This window comes from Trachemys scripta, chromosome 6, assembly GCF_013100865.1.
Source record: "Trachemys scripta elegans isolate TJP31775 chromosome 6, CAS_Tse_1.0, whole genome shotgun sequence".
Lineage (NCBI taxonomy): Eukaryota > Metazoa > Chordata > Testudines > Emydidae > Trachemys > Trachemys scripta.
Window position 1 is genome coordinate 56,475,212 of NC_048303.1, and position 21,925 is coordinate 56,497,136.

Below are 21,925 nucleotides of genomic sequence, written 5' to 3' on the forward strand. Positions count from 1 at the left end.
AAGCTCTCAGAAGGCAAACCCAATAGAACGAAGACTTCCTACAGTGTATATATGCTTAGACTATGTCTACACTTACAGCGGCAAGTACAGTAGATTCTGTACACCGAGGTATAAATAAAGTGTAGACAGTGAGACACTGCTTAGGCAAGTAAAAACACACCAGAACCTGAGGGTATATATCCTACATGACTTTCTACATGCCCAAGCAGTGCCTCCTCCATCTACAGTACTGTTTTTAGCAGTATAGCATCCTGGCGCTGGAGCAGTTCCTTGCGGTGGGGAAGGGTTCCATCTGCTTCCCACTGCTTTCCCCCCCTTTCACTGCCACGTATAGCTACACACTGCAGTGTGGACACTGCCTGCACTTCACTGCAGCATGTAACTACGCATACCCTACATACCAGTGCCAGTGTAGACAGGGCCTTAGAGCAGGGGTCGGCAACGTTTGGCACGCGGCTCGCCAGGGTACTTACCCTGGCGAGCCGTGTGCCGAACGTTGCCGACCCCTGCCTTAGAGAGTAAGTACAGTTAAATTGCTGGGGCTTAAATAATAATATATTATGTCTCCATCTCCTGAGATAAGTATATCCTGCAAAGTACGGAGTGCTTTTAGTGGGAGTTCAAATCAGTAGGGGTTAGGAATAGTGAGGCCCTTGCAGAAGATATCAGCATATCAGTGGATCGCACTATAAATTAGTAATTACTTTAAATTAGAACTGTTGTTTTCTATATCTTAAAACAATTTCTTACCTTGTTATATGATGATCAAAAATACATATGTATCTTTTGGCTAAAGAAATTTTGTATAAAGATTCATAAATGTTTCCTTTTTGTATCTAAAGGGACTGAATTTTTAGTTGGTTCTCATTTTTTCTTTTAAGATAGAACTGTTTATAAATCTTTTATTCAGCCATTCTTTCTATACAGTTATTCACAAATATTTGCCATTCCTAGATTAAAAATATTGAGCTCTCCAGAGGTATATTGTGTATACTTGAAGGACTAGTAGAAGGACATTTCTTTACTGATGTAATCGCAGAACTTGCTGCTACTCAAAAATACTTCATCCCTCCTGTGCAGCTTCTTCATTCTCTTCTAGAGCATATGCTACAGGTGAGAACTAAAGGCTTGGTCTTTCGCAGTATTAAACTGGGGGAGGGAATGTAAAAAACGTGGTCTTAGTCAGATACCAATTGTATATTTTAAAAAAGAGTGTCTTCATCCATGATTTCTTTAACCAATGTTCCCTTAATCGCTACTTCACCAGAATATACTGTCAATATATTGTTGAAACAGTAAAATCCCAGCATACCATGCAAGACAGAAAAGCATTCAGAATGAGCAAATAAATATTATCTTTTTCATACTGTCAATATTACCTAATTTAGGACTGTACTATCTATATATATGCAGGTAACAAATTATAGTAAATTACATTTTTGTATCAACTGAAATTATAGTATATATTAGGATAACCACTCAAAGACCATAGAGGACATCCATGGATAAAAGTGAAATGCTTGAGTGTGCACTTGCACTCACTCTCAATTTTTTCTCCAGTACAGTTTATTTAAATAATTGAAAATAATCGGAAACCAAATAGTATTTTTCATTAGCCCTATTAATGTAGTACCCATCTTATTGTTAAATGCTGTCCTTACATGTAAATGTAAAAACAGTTACAGAAAGGAAGAGTAAGCAGTGAGGTTGAAGCTTTCCATTACTTTGAGAAACAGCAGGTTCTTCTGTAATTTTGCATAAATTAGCCATAGATATTGAGCCCACTTAAAAAAATCTTGTCTAGACAATGCCAAAATCATATGTATTTATCAACTCTTAAGTCAAACCATAAATTATCCTTATCAAATGCAATGCAAGTCATTTTGGTTGGCAGCAATAGAAATCTTGGTCTCTGAATAGCATAAAGATAATTTGTAGGAAACCGGTCAGAATTGGAATGAATTGTAAATTGGTCAGGAACAGGATTAAGCAAATAGTGTAACTTGCACTGTTTTGTTATTGTGATTCTGCAAAATGAGTGTGACTTGCGCACACACACAGGTCTGAATTGGTAGTTGCCGGCAAGGCAACGAGCAGGAGGGTGTATATAAAGCAACTGCATACAGACTTACACTGCATCTTTCCCAACCCTGTAAGAGATGAAATTCACTGGTATAAATGAGTTAATATCGGAGCTGAATACCATTTTGGGGGCAAGTTACCCTTATTTTTTCCTTTTCTGTGCAAATTACAATATTTTGCCTCTTGTATTCCTCCCCCTCAGTTTCCCACATGATATTAAGCTAAAATTTGTCATCAGTGAATTTGAGTTTTGGATGAGTTTGAGTTTAGGATGAGTATGACTAACACAAAAGTTCTTCACTATTAAGTCTTTGCCCAGTACAGACCCAATATTTATTTCTTATTTTTAAAACAGGGAAATACAGACACAGTATTCTCTGCTAAATTTTTTCACATCTTGTATATTCTTCTTCAACTTGATCCTCCTTGGAAGTCTCCTTCCATGTTAAGATATTATCTGGAATTTCTTCAGTGTCCTATTTGCATGAGAGGAACATGGTCTCTGCTAGAGATGCTTGTGAGGTAAGAAGCAGTTGGAAAGGTTTTTGTTTGTTTGTTATGTTCTCTTGTTTTGGGGGCTTCTCTCTCTCTAAAAGCTTAGCTAAGTGAAAACAATTAATATCACACTTTTTCATAAAAAGGTCTCCTTAGTTAAAAATGATAGGGCTTCCCTTTATATGTAAATTCTATTATATGGAAGTCACTTTTTCAATGTACTCTAATTAGTTCATTATAAGTGAAGATTTTCTATACCTAGAATAGCATTTGTACATTTCAGAACTTTTATTATAAATTTCAATTAATCTGAGTTCACTGAAAATGGTTGTCACCATACAGGAAAAAATCATACATTTATTGTTTCTCCCCTTCTTTGCATTTCTATATTAAATGTTTGAGCATAATTATTTGTATATTATGTGTCTTTTGACAATCTAGATGAATGTATATTACTACTGGGTTTTGTATATCTATTTTGCTGCAGATAAAACAGTATAAATCTTATCTTGTCAAATATGCAGTTTCATGTTGTATTTTGATTTTAAGCATGAAATTTGCAGACTTGTGTATTGTGTATTGGTCCTAATTAATCACTATACAAATACAAGACTCAGGACAGCTTCCTTTTGGGTGCTTCCACCTGGTAGAAGGAGAATTTCTGGTTTCTGACTTTTGTGAACAGAAACTGATTGATTAATTCCATCTCTGGAAAGAGTGACTGCACCTCAGTTCATCACTGTGTGATATCTTCTCTAGTTTAACACTGAAGTACTTTAATATGGCAATGTTGACCAGTATAGAAATGCATACAGGTTTTTTTTGTTTAAATACATCCTTCCCTATTCTGAAACAATTGTAAGTATAAACTGTTGTTACACTCACATACAAACTCCATTCACTTACAAGGAAGGTCATTAAAATGCACATTCCTCCATTATTAAAGTTCAATGAAATCACCAGTCCAAGGCAGCCTTTATCATTTGTCTTAATAGCCAGTCATCATACTATCCAAATGCACACTTCTCTCCCCAGCAAACTCCCTCATACTTCCTAACATATAGCCAGTCATAATGCACATACCCAGTTCCTCTACATCACAATCAAACACACAACCCATCCACCAAGGCTACAACTGGGTAGTGTGGAAACCTCTTCCAGAGGTTTGCAGGGAAGACATGATCGTTGTATATTCATAGCCTTCTTACCTTCTTAGTCCACTGTGTGGGGAGCTACCAGGAGGGTGAATAGCAGTGTGGGGGACAGAGGTAAGGCGGGGTTGTATTGCAGACTTGAGTTGGAAAGGTTATGCGTAGGTAGACAGAGACTCTGCAGCAGGCCTGGGGTGGGGAGCCAAGTCACTGTGGCAAGCCATAAGAGCTTGAGCTGCCAGGTGCTGGTGCCTTAACTTCGTAGCACTCCAAGGCACTTGTTCTGTAGGGAGTCCTTGATGTGTTCATGTTTTCCTACCTCTGTCAAATAATTTAATACTAGCATTTGAAAGCTGATACACCATACTTTCAAGTACAGACAGAGAAAATAGTTGAAAACTAAAATGATTATCCTGATGATGGGTAGAAAAGAGATGGCTGTGTGATTTATTTTTTTGTGGGTGGATGAAGAGGAGGAGGCAACTCCTTGAATTTAAAAGCCATATGTTATGTGCAGGGCTTGAAAAAGCCACTTGCTCATGACCAGAGGTAACTTTTCCAGGGTGAGTGAAGAAGAAAAAGTTGAATCTGTGTAATTTTGTATAGGAATGCTTTGCAAAGCACTGTTCTAAGGCGGCTTATTGTCAAACCATCCTGAACAGGGAAGGAAGGCACTCAAACTCAGAATGACATCAACAGACATAGGACATTGGGATAATAGGTGGCTTATACAATTCAATGTAGGAAACTTAAGCTAATGGCAAGTTTCAGAGTAACAGCCGTGTTAGTCTGTATCCGCAAAAAGAAGAACAGGAGTACTTGTGGCACCTTAGAGACTAATAAATTTATTAGTCCACGAAAGCTTATGCTCTAATAAATTTGTTAGTCTCTAAGGTGCCACAAGTACTCCTGTTCTTCTTTAAGCTAATGGGGTTTTAATTTAAAAAAAGAAACAAGAAATAAACCCATTAATTTTCAGATGCTAAAAAATATCTGAGATTTGGGGATATAATTGTTGATAATGCTCTTCAGACCTTTGGCAGAAGACTTAATTGTAGAAAAATACAAAATGAATCAGGGCTGGATATATCAAGGGTATGCCAATGCCAATGTCAAATTCCTCCAAAAATGTAAACTAGAAAAGATGTTCTGCTCTTGCTCTTAAAACAGTTTATCATGTTGTTAAATTATGATGTTTCATCAAGGTGTGGCTAAAATGATATGCAAATAAGATCTCATCATGGAAACTCTTACTCATATGAGTAAAAGTTTACAGGCACATGCTGTGGTTTCCAAAGTGCTAGGAAATCTTTTGGAATTAAAGCCTTTTTATAAATGTTCTATTAAATACAAGAATTCTGCCCCTCCACAAGGAATTCCCTTCCTTCTCCAGTGCACAAGGAAATGTGCTAAATGCAACAATAATTTACCTCATACTATAACATGCACCTTTAATTAAAACATCCCCCCTCCTCCCCAAAATAACACATGAGATCAAACACCTAATCAGTGAACATGCCAGCACAGAATATACATTTTAAATATTGCTGAAAATCTGGCCTTAAATCATTAGTGGTATTGGTATGAAAATATACATTTACTTACAATATATAAGAAACACAAGTTAATGTCCTTTAAGTAAAATTTAATTTGAGTAGAACTCACTCTGTGCACTGGGTCAGCACAAGGCTTATGCATTACTTAAATTCTACTTAGTTCTTCAGAATAGAACTGACGTGAGTAGTACCTTGCATTGGCCCTCTGTACACTGGTGAAGTCCAACCTTTGTATGCAAATAACTAACATTCTTCATTTTTGTTTTTAATCTGGACATAGAGAAATTCTCTCCTAAATTGATATACCTCTAACTCGATATAATGTGACCCAATATAACACAAATTTGGATATAACGTGGTAAAGCAGTGCTCCCGGGGGGGGGCTGCGCACTCCGGTGGATCAAAGCAAGTTCGATATAATGCGGTTTCAGCTATAACGTGGTAAGATTTTTTTTGGCTCCCGAGAACAGCGTTCTATCTAGGTAGAGGTGTATTGTATATGCCAAGTTTCATCCTGAGCAAAGTTTTGACCAAGTTAAAGAATCCTTCAATTATTCTCACTTTCATGTTCAAGTGTGAGTCCAGTAATGGGGTCACTATGTTTTGTCATTTTATTAATTATGATTATTTCTGAACTGCTGATTTGATTGCATTTACAAAACCTCACAAGTACGTTATTGCAAATTTGGAACTAAAATGTCAGAATTGCCTCGTGCATTAATTAGTCAGTAGATCATTTGAAACTTAAAGAATTTCTGGTACTTTATTTTTCAGATCTTGCCTTTACTGCAAAAGCTTTTGTCATGCAGTCTCTGTTTCAGAAAAAATAAGTGAACAGAGGGCGGTTCACAAAACATTACTCAAGTTTTTCTTTAATTTAGTGAAAGCTGAAGTACAGGCTTTAACCAGAAGGTAAGTTTTATAGGAGAATACTTTACTTTCTTCTTCTGTTTAAAAATTCAAACCCATTTCTCAATCCACAATGGAATTGTACCGTATCTTTACTTTACTTGCTGTCTCTGAAATGGGATGCTGTCCTCATAGAGATTTGAAAGTAGTATTTGGCCATGTACTTGCTAAATGTTTCCTCTGAAATCTCTCATTTCTTTGCCTGTTTATAACTAGCTTTCATTATGTTAAAAGAATATTCTGCCTGGATGTTAGTATGGAGACTTCTTCTAATTTTTTACATATTATTTTCCCACTATGTTATGTGTGTGGATAGGTGTTTAATTTTGTTTCATAAGGGGGTGAGTTTGTAACTTTGCAGTTCTTAGATTTCTTTTTTTTTCATTGTCTCACAAATTCTTAATGTGAAAGACCTTGAACATACAACATACATGTTGTCTCTTTTTAATCTGTAAGCACTTGTATTATCTCCCATCCTCCCTAATCAATGTAAATGAATAGATGTATGTATGATTGCCTTATAAAGTAAAAATTTTCCTTTTGTTCAAACTGTAATTATATTTATATAATATTAACACAACATTTGAGTTCCTTCACTTTGGCTGTCATTATTTTACATACACTATTTTTGATGAATAATATATGAGCTTTCTGTGCTTAAAAATTACCAAACCTTTGTATGTTTTGACAGGAGACGTGTTATATGTCGAGTAACTATAGTAATCAAATTGGCATAAAGCTTTAGGTTTTGTTCACTTTTTCTTTTTCTTGTATAGATTATGTGAAGGGGCCAATTCACAGCTTCTGCAAGTTATGCCACAGACAGTTCTTCTGAAGACCTTTTGGTTGGGAAATGAAACCTCTCTGCTTTTTACCAAACATATACATATTCTGGTAGATTGGGTCATACATTCCTATAGAGAAAAGTTCAAAACAAATGATGTGAGTATGATTCATTTTCTATAAAAAAAAAAAAAAAATAATGAAGGTCAATGTATTTTTTTAAAAGCATTTATTTCTTCACTCCTTTCTGAGAAACTACATTCAAGTATCAAAGCTGCTTGTTACATCTGCCTTTTGTTGTGAAGCATGCTGACTTTTGGTCCACAAAAGGAAATGAACTGCTCTATAAGGTTCTCGTATATTGATCTGTAAAGAGGAAATGTAATGGAGTCATGAGTGGTTTTCTGGTTGCATTCAGATGTTCATATGCCTTTACCAGCAGGTATTACTACAGTCAGTAGGGACATAAGGTTAGGACGCCTTATCAAATAAACTGTAACCAATGAGTTAATTATCTTATTTTACAATGAAAAGTGCTTTTTAGAAAAAATTGTATTCAGTAAAAATTGTCTGAAGGATAGAACTAATGAAACAAATGGGGTTTTGTTTTATACGCCTTTTTTAACCTGAAACTTTTTCTATGAACTCACCAGTTTTCTTCCCAATCCCTTGAATTTCCTTAAGTGCCTGCTCTAGTTCTTTTTCATCCAAACAGAATGGAAGACAACGTAACTGCTGTTCCATGGCATGCTGGCCAGCAGGATCGTGACCTGAACTGAAACTGGCTGTCTTCTAGTGTATGCCACCCTTGCCCCCACCCTTGCTAAAGCCTTTCTGAAGTGTCTTTGACTATTCAGTTCCCATACAAAAGTACAAACTCGTCACCGTTCTTTAAAAATTATTGTGGAAGTATAGAATATATAGGCAACACACATCTTTTCAGCACTATCACAAAAAGAGAAAAACATTTCCAATGTACTACCTGATTGTTTTGTATAGTGTGAAGAAGGCAGAGGGGTTTAAACACGTTGAAAGCTTTGCTCAGGTTACTTTAATTCTAGCCAGTCCACCTACTGTTTTTGAGAGATGGTGAAACAAGCTATGCAGAAATAAAGTATTGTCTTTATCCATAGTCAAGATATATACATAAACATACATATATTTCAGGTGTCTAGATTTAGGTTTCTAAATCCATATTACCAGCTTAAACAAGTGGCATGATGTTTTTTTTTTTTTCTGAGCACCAAGAAAGCAATTGTCCAGTTGACTTTCAGTGGGAATTCAATACTGCTTGAAAATCAAACCATTCTTTTAGGTTCCTAAGTGTAAATTCTGGAGCTTAAATGTAGGTACCCACTTTCTTTTTTTAATCTTGCCCTTTCTTCTGTTCAAAAATTCCAACTTTTTAAAACTATACAGTGTTGCAAATTGTATTGTTTCTTCCGTAAGTACAATATTCACTTGAGGACAAGTAGCCTACAGTATAAGGTGTATGGATTAAAAAGAAACAGAAAACTTTTGACAAGACTGAACTGTAGTATCAAACATACACAGAAGTTTGCAATAGACTTAAACCTAAAGTATCAGTTGTCCTTTTCCACAAAAACAAGGTTCCCATTGCTGTTCAACTTTCATTTTATACGCTACATTGTATAACATCCCAGCAGATGTGAAATCTGGTCTTAAAATGCAGCTATATTATATTGTTCCCTGACAAGCTACCATGTTGTGATGTTTTGCTTTGCTTTTTTTTAAATAGCCCTCATTCCTTAGCTGTGCATTTAATTTCTTTGCCTCACATTTTTAACAAAAATAAGATCTAGAAAAAAATGTTTTGTTAGTAAGCTTGTATGAATAACTTGCTCCCTGATATGTGCAAAGCTCACTATTATCCCTTTCTGTGCTTTCAGTTTTGAGCTATTGTCTGCAAAACTTGGGTACCAAACTTTGTCCAGATAGATGAAAAGATCAGTTCAAAAGAAATACCCTCAGGAGCAAATCCTCCCCATCGGTACATAGCTAGCTGTGCCTCTCTTTTCTATTTCTTTGTTTTAGAGATGCAGAAGGAAAATTTGTAGTGTTGAGCTTAGCAAACAGGGAGCAGAATTCCCCTTCTCTCCATAAACTTCAGTATGGGGAGGATTGGTGAGAACTGTCTGGTTGTTATTAATAACCAGTTTATAGATATATGAAGTAAGCAATCATAGTTAAACCCTACAAAATCAAAGAAAATATTTCATAGAATCATAGAATATCAGGGTTGGAAGAGACCTCAGGAGGTCATCTAGTCCAGCCCCCTTCTCAAAGCAGGACCAATCCCCAACTAAATCATCCATTTAAGTGAGTTTACTTAGAAAAGAAGCTTTCTTAAGATAGGCAAATAAATGGAATATTAAGAATCTTAAATCCAATTAAGTCCCACTATTTTTCTGTTACCAATGTTTAGGTCTATCTCCTCTCCAGGAACATAGGCCAACCTTTTTGAGATTAACTGGATAAACTTGGTATTTTAGTTTACAATATTTGCATATCCCAACAAATTATTACAAGAGTTTTAAATCTAATCATTTGGTTGCGTCTCAGGCTACGTCCTCACTACGGGGTGGGGTGGGGGGGTCGATTTAAGATACGCAAATTCAGCTACATGAATAGCGTATGAATTCGACGTTTCGGAGCCGACTTACCCTGCTGTGAGGACAGCGGCAAATCGACCTCCGTGGCTCCCCTGTCAACGGCGCTTACTCCTTCCTCTGCTGGTGGAATAAAAGCATTGATTCAGGGATCGAATGTCATGTCCCGATGAGACGCGATAATTCGATCCTGAGAGATCGATTTCTACCCGCCGATTCAGGCGGGTAGTGTAGACGTAGCCCTAGAGTATATCTATACTGTCCTATACACATCTATACTGTGAGTCCAGGGCTAGTGGGACTTGTCATCTGACCCCTGATTAGAGAACCCAGGGCTTGAGTGTCTACACTGATTGTTAACCCTACATGAAGCATTTTCTAACCTGAGCAGCCACCCAGCCATGGAGTTTTCCAAGCTGTTTCTGGACTGCATCATAGGGATACCCTGTAGGGGGCTCAGGCCATCGTGTGGGTGATGCAGTAGGAGCCAGTACTCTTGTACCCATTAGTAATATCAAACAATTCTTTCTGCTGAGCTCTGTCCTCCTCTCTTAGCTGCTGTTCCTGTTCCAGGAACTCCGAAGCAAATGCCTGCTCCCATGCTGAAACCCTGTCCTCAAGCTATGCAACCAGGCTGAGGTTTTCCTCTTGCCTCTCACCATGCCTTCCTTCTAGCCATATGGCCCTCTGTTTTTTGGCACTGCCCATAACTTCAACCAGAAGTTCATCATGGAAAGGCTTCCTCTTGGAACAGTCCATGGAGGTATGTTGGCCCAGGCTTCTGCTACAATGTGAGTGAGCCGTGGAGGTACTGCAGCCAGTAGAGGTTGAGGAGCCTGGAATAGGACAAGACACTGAGGGTTATTTTCTGGTATAGCTCAGGGTAGGAGCACAGAAAAAAATCCTCCTGGAATTTCAAGGACATAAAATAGTACTTTTCCAAACTGTACTTCAATGTAGTGTGAGAGGGATGCTTCCTATCACAGAAGCTCCCTGGACACAGCCTGGTTAATCACAGTGAAAGAAGTTCAAAGGCAATGGTAAGTTAAAAATTCAAAGTTGTTTTTTGTTTTCTAAAAATTGCAGACTTGGGTTTGTGGGGGTGGGGCATCAGTGGCCATGCTACAAAAGCTTTTTCTGTCATTTCAGGCCCTACACATTTTGGAGAACATAACAGTTCTTCTTCAAGTGGTTGCTCATGTCAATTCCATGTAGGTGTGTGCGCTCTGCATGCACAGTTGTCAGATGATTTTCCCCTTAGCAGTACCCATCAGGTCGGCCGTGGAGCACCCTTGAGTCTTCATGGTGGTGTATATAGGACCCTGCCGACCTGCCACCTCTTCAGTTCCTTCTTACCACCCATGATGGTCATTGGAGGTACTTCTCTCGCTCTCTTGCTTCAGGCAAGCAATCTCCTAGCGAACTTTCCTTTTGCACTCTAAATAGTTGAGTCCGGACCCGTTGGACTCTCTGGCACGGGACTGCCAAATAGGGGAGCTGGAACTGCCATCTGTCCCAGACGCGTTTGAGGCCACCAGGGACCTCATAGAGATGGCAGCCCTGCAGTCCCCGACAACGTCAGCACCGGCACCACACAGAGGGGCCGTGCTCTCCAAGGGCAAACCAGCCATGCTGTGATATTGATCACCCTCACCTTGGCACCGCTCTCTGGCACTGTTCTGCATGGCACCGCTGTGGTCTCTAAGGTCAGACTCATCTTTGGGGTCAGAGCCAGAATCGTATGTCTGAAGGAGGAGCTGGCACCGCTCTCAGCATTCGAGGCGTGAAGGACACTAAGTCCCCATGATGCCCTGGCCACTGTAATGGCAGGTGCCCACACAGTGGCCTTTCTGGATCCCATGAGATACCATCAATCCCAGGGGCTGAGCTCTAGGTTCCTATCAGTTGCCTTGGACACGTGAGGTCTCCCCATCTTCCTCAATGATGAGGGAATCTCTGTGGGGATTGGAGTCCAGTGCCCACGCCGGTGCCAAACCTGCCACCATGCAGGGTGTTTCAGCATGGGAGGACCTCCGCGAATTAGAGGGTCAGGAGGACCCCAGGCCGATAAGGGCTTCCTCCCCAGACGAGGCAGTAGTGGCCTCATCTGCCTCTCTGCCGGCCATGGATAATAGGGCCCATCAAGAGCTACTCAGAAGAGTAGCTCAAAATCTGGGCCTACAGGTGTCTGAAGAGACTGATCCCATGGTGGACATTCTGATGCCAGAAGGTCCTAAAAGGGTGGCCTTGCCCTTGATCAAGACCATTTGTAACACCATCAAGACCATCTGGCAAACTCCTGCCTCCATTCCTCTCACCGCTAAGTGGGTGGAAAGGAAGTACTTTGTACCCTCCAAGGGGTACAAATACCTTTTCACCCATCCTCAGCTGGGCACACCAGTCGTGAATGTGGCTAACACTAAGGAAAGGCAAGGGCAGCAAGGTCTCATGCCAAAATCTAAGGAAAGAATAAAAGAATTTGGACCTCTTTGGCCAAAAGATCTATTCCACTGGGGGGCTCCAGCTTCAGATTGCCCGTCAACAAGCAGTCCTTAGCCACTGTAACTTTAATTCTTGGAACTCTCTGTCCAGGTTTAAGGAGCTACTTCCAACGGACTCCCGCTCTGACTTTGGGGCCATCCTCGAGGAAGACAAGACTATTGCAAGGACCTCCTTGCAGGCTGCATTGGACTTGTCGGACTCGGCCATCCGCGCTATGTCCACTGCCATTGAGCTCGTGGCTGCAAGTCTTGGGCCTCCCGCCTGATGTCCAGTAGACCATTCAGGATTTGCCCTTCGATGGCTCGGGTCTGTTCACAGAGCAGGTGGACTCTATGCTCCATAGTCTAAAAGACTCTAGAGCAGCATTAAAGTCACTGGGGCTCCGTACGCCAGCCCTGCAGAGGAAGCATTTTAACCCTCAGCCCCGACCTCGCTTCTACCCCTCTCAGCTGAGATCAGATTACAGCAGGAAAGTGGGTAGCAGTAATAGGCGAGGCCTCCACAGTCCTCCTCTAACCGGGGCCAAAGCTCGGCGAGGCAGTCTCCAGCATCTAACAAAATTTTTAAGGTGCGCTCGGGGGCAAAGCACCAGTCCAAATCCTGGATCCTTCCCTCCCCCGCCCCACTTGGTGAATCATCTATCCCATTTCTACCATGCTTGGCCTCAAATAACCTCAAACTGATGGGTCTTGAGCATTGTAGAATTGGGATATTCTCTCCAATTCTGTTCCCTCCTGCCTTCCCACCCACTCTCCCCAACCTTCAGGGACCCTTCTCATGAGAAACTTCTAGTACTGGACATGCAAACGCTTCTACAACTCGGAGTGATAGAGGTCCCTCTGGAGTTCAGAGGCAGGGGATTCTACTCCCCATTATTTCTTAATCCTCAAGGCCAAGGGTGGGCTCAGGCCTATTTTAGACCTGTGAAACCTCCACAGATTCATAAAGAAATTGAAGTTCTGCATGATCTCCCTGGCTTCTGTCATTCCTTCCCTGGATCTGGGAGAATGGTACGCCGCCCTTGACTTGAAGGATGCATCCTTCCCGTCCCACAAATGGTTCCTTCGATTAGTGGTCAACAACACTCACTATCCTCCCCTATGGCCTCTCGGTGGTCCCTTGGATGTTCACCAAGTGCAAGGCAGTCATGGCAGCCTTCCTATGGAAACCACAGGTGCAAGTATTCCCATACCTGGACAACTGGCTAATCAAAGGCTGATCTCAGACCCAAGTAGAGGACCATGTGAGCCTGGTGCGCATGACCTTCCCTGGGCGCAGCCTCATTCTGAATGTGGCAAAGTCAACCGTACCCCCACTCAGAGGATAGAGCTCTCCTAGACTCCACTCAGGCCCGGGCTTTTCTCCTGGAAGCTTATTTCCTTGCCATGAATGCCATCAAAGAGGATCTCAGAAGATTCCCCACTGCGACAGCATGGAATTGCCTAAAATTGCTCAGGCATATGGCTCCTTGCACTTATGTGGTACAGCATTCCAGGCTGCAGCTACATCCCCTTCAGGCTTGGCTAGTCCAAGTTTACAGACCGAATCAAGATCACCTAGACAGACTGGTCACTCTCACACCTTAGTTTCTCAACCACCTCCAGTGGTGGCTTGACTCACAAGCAGTATGTGCAGGAATACCCTTCTCCAAACCTCAGCCGTCACTGTCACTAGTCACAGATGCGTCAGCGATGGTATGGGGAATGCACCTATGTGAACTCGGGACTCAAGGTCTCTGGTCCCAGGCAGAACTTTCACAGCACATCAGGAAGTTGCGTGCGGTACACCTTGCTTGCCAGATGTTTCAAACCCATCTTCAGGGCAGATGTGTATGGGTATTGACAGACAATACCGCAGCAATGGTCTATATAAACATACAGGGTGGTGCTCGCTCCTTTCCCCTGTGTCAGGAAGCCCTCAAGCTGTGGGATTTCTGCATCACCTACTCGATACAATTAGAGGCCTCTTACCTTCTGGATTCACAGAACGAACTGGCCAGTTGCCTCAGCAGGTCTTTTCATGGCCAAGAGTGGTCTCTTTGCCCAGATGTCATGATCAACATTTTCCAAAGGTGGGGATCTCCCCAGATAGACCTGTTCGCAACACGACACAACAGGAAGTGTCAGCAGTTCTGTTCCTTCCTGAATCACAGTCCAGGCTCGCTTGCTGTCCTGGAAAGGGTGCCTGCTGTATGCATTCCCGCCTTTCCCGCTCATTCACAAATTTCTCCTCAAGGTCTGATGGGAGAAGGTGTTGTTAATCTTGATAGCACCAGCGTGGTCATGTCAGCACTGGTTCACCACGCTGCTGGATCTGTCGGTGGATACGCCTATAACTCTGCCCCTGGTTTCAGACTTGTTCATGCAGGACCACTGTTGCCTCCAGCACCCCAACCTAGAATCTCTCCACCTCACAGCATGGAATCATAAGTCATAAAATCATAAAATTATCAGGTTTGGAAGGGACCTCAGGAGGTCATCTAGTCCAACCCCTGCTCAAACCAGGACCAATCCCCAATTAAATCATCCCAGCCAGGGCTTTGTCAAGCCTGACCTTAAAAACCTTTAAGGAAGGAGATTCCACCACCCTCCTAGTGAAAAAGTTTTTCCTAATATCCAACCTAAACCTCCCCCACTGCAACTTGAGACCATTACTCTTTGTTCTGTCATCTGCTACCACTGAGAACCGTCTAGATCCATCCTCTTTGGAACCCCCTTTCAGGTAGTTGAAAGTAGCTATCAAATCCCCCCCTCATTCTTCTCTTCTGCAGACTAAACAATCCCAGGTCCCTCAGCCTCTCCTCATAAGTCATGTGCTCCAGACCCCTAATCATTTTTGTTGCCTTCTGCTGGACTCTTTCCAATTTTTCCAAATCCTTCTTGTAGTGTGGGGCCCAAAACTGGACACAGTACTCCAGGTGAGGCCTCACCAATGCCGAATAGAGGGGAATGATCACGTCCCTAGATCTTCTGGCAATGCTCCTACTTATACAGCCCAAAATGCCATTAGCTGCCTTGGCAACAAGGGCACGCAGTTGACTCGTATCCAGCTTCTCGTCCACTGTAACCCGTAGGTCCTTTTCTGCAGAACTGCTGCCTAGCCACTAGGTCCCTAGTCTGTAGCAGTGCATGGGATTCTTTCATCCTAAGTGCAGGACTCTGCACTTGTCCAACCTCATCAGATTTCTTTTGGTCCAACCCTCTAATTTGTCTAGGTCCCTCTGTATCCTGTCCCTACCCTCCAGCGTAGCTACCACTTCTCCCAATTTAGTGTCATCTGCAAACTTGCTGAGGCTGCAATCCTCCAGATCATTAATGAAGATATGGAACAAAAACGGACCCAGGACCAACCCTTGGGGCACTTCATGGCTGAACCTGTTAGAACTTTCATGCTCCAACTCGGTTAGGGAGGTTCTCCTTGGCAGCAGAAAACCTTCCACTCACGCCACTTATCTAGCTAAATGGAAGAGATTTTCAATTTGGTCTTTTCAGAAGAACACTGCTCCATTACAATCCTTGATTCCCTTCATCCTGGACTATTTACTTCACTTAAAGCAGCAGGGGCTGGCGGTATAGTCAATAAGAGTGCACCTGGCCGTGATTTTGGCTTTCAATCCAGGCTCAGCGGGTCGTTCAGTATTTGCTATCCCTATGGTTGGCCGCTTCCTCAAGGGGCTAGACAGACTGTACCCTCAAGTGAGACAGCTGATTTCCCCTTGGGAATCTCAGTCTGGTGCTCTCGAGACTGATGGGGGCCCTCCCTTTGAGCCCCTAGTGATATGCTCTCTCCTTTACCTCTCTTGGAAGGTGGCATTCCTCGTGGCTGTAACTTCCGCTAGGATGGTATCTGAGTTCAAGGCCCTGATGTCTGAGCCCCCTTTATACTATGTTTTACAAAGACAAGGTACAGTTGCAGCTGCATCCAGCTTTTGTCCAAAAGGTGGCTTTGCAGTTTCACATGAATCAGGACATTTTTTCTGCCAGTGTTCTTCCTTAAGCCACATGCCACTAATCAAGAACGCATGCTCCATTCCCTGGATGTCAGACAGGTGTTAGCCTTTTACATTGAGCAGACAAAGATGTTTTGAAAGTTGACATAGCTCTTCATCGCAATTGCTGAGCGAATGAAAGGGCTCCTGGTGTCATCCCAAAGGATTTCTTCATGGGTCATGGCTTTTATCAGGTCGTGCTATGTCCTAGCAAAGAAACCGGCCCCAGCATTAACAGTGCACTCCAGGAGAGTGCAAGCTTCGTCTGCAGCATTCCTGGTGCAGGTCCCAATTCAGGTTGGCGACGTTGTCATCTATTCACACTTACGTTACACTACACCATTTCACAGCAGGTTAGAGATGATGCTGCATTTGGTAGGGCTGTGCTACAGTTTGCAACTCTGACCCCTCCTCCAGGGGATTGCTTGGGAGTCACCTACTTAGAATCGACATAAGCAATCACTCGAAGAAGAAAAGATGGTTAGCTACCTTTCGTAACTGTTCTTTGAGACGTGTTGCTTGTGTCTATTCCAAGACTCACCTACCTCTAATCTGTTGGAGTCTCTGGCAAGAAAGAACTGAAGAGATGGCGGGTAGGCAGGGGCCTATATACATCACCATGAAGGCGCGACTCCAGGGGATCCACAGCCGAGCCGACTAGTACCACTAGGGGGAAAACCTTCCAAGATTGCTATTTGGAATGGACATGAGCAACACATCTCGAAGAACAACAATTACGAAAGGTAGGTGTGACTTTCCCCTGGTGTTATCTGGACCAATGATCTGCTAGGTCCATCCAATCCTCGCATGTAAACTGCACCTTGGATTGTACAACCGAATCATACAAGCCAATATCTCTGGTCCCAGACACAACCCTAGGAACCTCTGCCTTGCAGTGTCCATTTATGCCTGCTGGATGCTGCAAGCTTATGAGTTTGTCAATTTAACAAAGAAATTGATATGTACCAGGCTTGTTATCCCAAGGGGAGTCTGACATGCTTCAAACCAAACACACTGTTTCAGGTAGAATAAACAAACAAATTTATTAACTATAAAAGATTGATTTTAAGTGATTTTAAGTCAAAGCATAACCATTCAGATTTGGTCAAATGAAATAAAAGCAAAACACATTCCGAGCTGATCTTAACACTTTCAATGCCCTTAGAAACTTAGATGCTTCTCACCACAGCTGGCTGTTTGCTCTTCAGCCAGGCTTTCCCCTTTGATCAGCACTTCAGTTGCTTGTCTGTAGATGTAGGTGGAAGAGAGAGGAAGAGTATGGCAAACGTGTCTCCTTTTTATCGTGTTCTTTCTTCCGTCTTGGCTTTGTCCCCTCCCCCCTTCAGAGTCAGGTGAGCATTACCTCATCGCAGTCCCAAACTGACCAAAGGAAGGGCAGCAGGGGGTTCACTCAAGACTCCAACAGATCCTTTGTTAATGCCTAGGCTAGTGTCCTTTGTTCCTGTGAGGCTGGGCTGGGTTTGTCCCATACTTGCCCTGATGAGGTGTGAACTACCCCTCTGCTCTTGGAGAGTTTTGCCTGGGCCTGTTTTAAGCAATAAGGACACATTTTCAGCCTCATAACTATATACATGAAATTACAACCTATAACATTACTATAACAACAATGCTCAGTGCATCATGAGCTTTCTGAAGACACCCAACATGACAAACTTTGCATTGGATACTACACAATCATATTATAAGGATGAACATGGCAGTGCAGAGTGCCCCCCCACCCCCGAGGTATAGAACATCACAGCAGGTAACTGTTTTTTCTGTAGTGCCCAATTGGCAAAGGGAGATGTTCTTCCAAGCTGCTGGTGGGAAACTATCAGTGTTTGCAGCTGAAGTATTCAAACATATAGGGACTGAACAGCGTATCTATGAGTAGAGTAGGCTGATCAGCTACTGGGGTATCCCTGGAAAATATGCCCTTCCCTGAAATGTGAATACCTATCTGGAGTTCCTGCTCCAGGAACATTTTGCAACTATCGGTACCTGGGACTGGGTCAGAATTCATGAGGGAATCAACATGCTGCTGTGTTAGCTTAGCCTGTTATGATTGCACAGAAATACACAGAACTCCACAGCCATCCTCCTAACCTCTCTTTCTTCCCCCTCATCCTCCCCCCCCCCCCCCCCGACATCCGGCACATTTCCCAACAAAATTTCAAACACCCCTGTTGTATTTGGGACAAATGATTCATCTATTGACTGCATGGACCACCTTTAACTAAAACATATTAGGTTTGTAAATGGAACACAGGTCTACCTCCTCCCAACACTATATTTAACTGTCTCCAAGCAGTTTGTTAGACCACTGAGTATTACAGAGCAGCATAATTACAAGCATGGCAATGCAAGGTGGTTGTTTGCAAAAATCTGTGCCTTTTCAGTAAAAACTCACTTTCAAGGCTTTTTTTTTTTTTTTTTTTTTTTTTTACACTGTTTGGGTTTCCCAGTTGCCACTTTGAACTCAATTTGGTGGGGAGGAGAGGGAGCCAAGCCACTATTAGCGGATTCATGCTACTAGCCCAGGCTTATAATATTTTTTGCATTGATTCATAGAATGGAAATCCCTCCCATTCCTATATTAATGAACATTAAAATAGAGCCAGAAATTTACTAGGCTCTGGGATGGCTTCTGTCCCTTCCATGTCTATGACAGGCTGTTCTTCAGGGGATTATCAAGGAGCTCGTCCAAGTATGGCCCCAACGATGTGCTGCTACTCCTTCTGCAAAGCCTCGCTTGAGACTGGTTTCAGCAACAGAGTCACTTGAATGTCCTCACTTGTGCCTGATTCTAGCTCTCGTTAATTCCCATGCTGGAATCTGGGGCCAGTAGGGCTGAGCAGGTCATCATGCAGCACTGCTGACTCTGCACTTGGTACAGTGCCCAGCACCCAATCAAATTCCTCATAAAACAGGCTTGTCAGCAAGTTGCCCAAGATGCAGTTCAGGTCCCTGGTTTTCCTGTACTCAGTCTTGAGCTGCTTAATCCACTCCCTGCATTGGTCACCGGTCCGTTAAATTTGTAAAGCTGCCAGCTGCTTTGCTATTTGCTGTTATGTGTGGTCATTCCAGGTACTGTTACTCACTAATGTCCATTGTTTAGCTGGCCTCATACCAGAGATTTACCAAAATCTAGATGTGCGTCCATCACTGTGAAGCTGCTGTGCAGTCATCTTTGCAAACACAGAAGGGTCTGGTGTTTTTGCAGCTTGCTGTTCAGAAGGCAATAGAAGGGTTAAATGCTGACTCAATGAGCTGCTGCACTACACCAAGGAAGGTTGCTTCTGTTTCCCTGCAGTATTTGGCGATTCTTGCAATAGAGAGGACAAAGAAAGTTGGCCTATGGTATTATGGGCTACGTATGTCAGACTCCTAGGAGTCGACTCAGGAGGGTGGGGCGCATCTAAACTGCAGAGCAATAGGGCTTGAACCCTGGATCCTGGCTTGACTGGGACTTGGACCCACCATCCCGCAAGGTCCTAGGACCCTAGGTCCAAGACCAAGACTGAGAGATTTGTATATAGAGGAAGAGGGGTTTGGGCTTAAGCCTGTGTGTGAGCCCAGGCTTATGCTGCAGTGTAGACATATACCCTCAGTAACTTTCTCTTGCGAATCCATGTTGAAGTTTGTGGGCAGGTTTTCCTTAGGTTGGTGTCTTCGTGTCTTCTCTGTTTTTCTCAGTTGTCTGTGGTAGCTTGCTTGTAGAGATGGACAGAATGAGTTGTGTTGAGTGCTTTGTTTGAGCAGGGTAGGAGAGGGCATATGAGATAAGTGCTCACTTTGGAGTTTTTACACTTCTATTTTCACGAGATCGTAGGAAAATATGCTACGTTCAGGCTTGTTTAGAATCAGAATTGGCTGTGGTCCTTTCATTGGCTCAGTATCTTTATGAGTTGTCCTTAGGAGCATCATCTTTTTAAGAATATGTAGTTTGTTAATTATATATGTATTGGGGTTGTAATTCTTTCTTGACAGTTATATTTCCTTTGTCTTTGACAGGAGATTCTTAGAACTTCTTTACATTTAGAGTTTTAGCTCTCTGTTCAGTCCATTTTCTGAGAGCGTTTTCAGTTTCATTAGGGTTTAACAGGAAACAAAATTCTGTCTCCAAAAAGTCCAAGCACTCCTATGCTTTTATATAAACGTTTTTTAGTTTGCAAAAGTTTTTTAATATTAAATAATTCTTAGAGAGGCTTTAACTTAAATAGTTATTAATGAAGTTTCTTCTTCAAAACAATTTTTGGCGAGATGATGATTCTTGTCTTCATGAGTTGGTTGAGGGAACTGCCTGAGCACTGTGTAATTATTTCCCCATTAATATAAATATTCTATGCTCAAATAGCTTCCTGTATTGGTAATCAGTTTAATTCAGGTTGGTACATAAAGTGTATCATTTACAAAACAATGATATTAGGAATACTAGGAGCTTTGCTTTTAGCTAATATTTGCAAGTATGCATTTCACAAAGGTGTTTGCCATTTCAACACTCATTTGAACATTTAAGAAACACTCAGATTTACAAAGCCATCGTTTATTTTTAAATACCAAAATCATTATTGATAAAAGGTCTCTTCATGTATAAGATTCTTGCCTTCAATTATATGCTAAAACTGCTCATCAAAATAGTTCACTAAGCTGCAAAAGGACTATGTAAAAATACAAGGGTTAAAATGTTTAGGAAGCATAGTAGAGCTTTACTTTACTTTAAATAGCAGTATAGATTATTTTAATACTTTTGTTTGAAGTTTTCTATTATGGTTAATAAATAGGAGCTATATAGTTGCACAGTGATTGTTGCCACGCATGATAGTAATTTCTATATTTAATGTGGAAGTTAACTGAGACTTTTTTATACGCATACTCTTTAATTAAAGTATGTATCACTAGTAGGATCCAGTATCTCACTTGCTATTTTTTAGCAATTTTCATTTAAAATAATTTCATCTATTTTCATAGGCATTACTTTTAGTGGGTTAGGATATCATTTTCTTCAATATAGCATTGAAGCATTCTCTTCAAATCATTAACTAAACAGAAGTGCTTAGTTTATGCAAATGTTGTTTTATCACGTCAGCCAACTGAATGTATGCCAGTCCTGCCATCTGACATCACAGCAGTAAATTTCATTGTCAAGAATTTGAGAATACAGTAGGCTTTCCTTGGCAGTGGACAGAGGTGAGATACTTAATTGTGGAGGAGTTGTAGCTGCAATTTGTGCATCTGCCAAATTGCTCTGCAGCTCTTTGCTATCTGTTTTGTAGAACACCATTAACATATGCTCTATAAGCAGGTTCTGGAACAGTGCCAAAAGAGGCTCCATGTGGTCTCTGCTCTAGATTAAATCCCTGGAGTGGTGGGAAAGCTGGCCAATCAGCACCTTCCCCCACCCCAACTGGCCAGTGGGCGCTAGAGACTCCAAGGGGAGGTGGGAGAAACTACCTGGTGTCCCTCATCAGCGAGAGTCTCTCTCACAGCTGGGGCCGTCCCCTTTCATTGCTGGCCCCATCAATTTAGGCAGGTGAGTGGCATTTTGCTCTATAAGCAGCTGCTTTCCCCTCTTACACTTCAAGATACCTGCAACCTTTGCCATAAAGAAAAATCAGGGAACGAGTAGAATGGAGAGGTGGCTGAGGAACAGGAGAAGGACTCCAAATATCTGGTTCTATTCCTAGACTACTTATGTGACCTTGGGCAAATCACTTAATTTCTCTGCAGTAATTCTGCTTATCTCAGTGGTCCACAAACTATGGGACGCATCCCCTAAGGGCCTGGGCCCCTCAGGAGGAACATTGAGAGGGACGGGGGCACACGGCA

General features: G+C 42.0%; 1 protein-coding gene across 3 annotated transcripts in view; it reads left to right on the forward strand.

The window, feature by feature from the left end:
* The window catches only part of SLF1 (SMC5-SMC6 complex localization factor 1), a 69,154-nt gene that overhangs the window by 26,928 nt on the left and 20,301 nt on the right, over positions 1-21,925 (forward strand). For all 3 annotated transcript variants that reach the window (XM_034773045.1, XM_034773046.1, XM_034773044.1), the window contains exons 8-11: positions 955-1,113; positions 2,438-2,604; positions 6,059-6,196; positions 6,970-7,135. In XM_034773045.1, the coding sequence (XP_034628936.1) occupies positions 955-1,113; positions 2,438-2,604; positions 6,059-6,196; positions 6,970-7,135 (630 nt within the window). The remainder of the gene's footprint in view (positions 1-954; positions 1,114-2,437; positions 2,605-6,058; positions 6,197-6,969; positions 7,136-21,925) is intronic.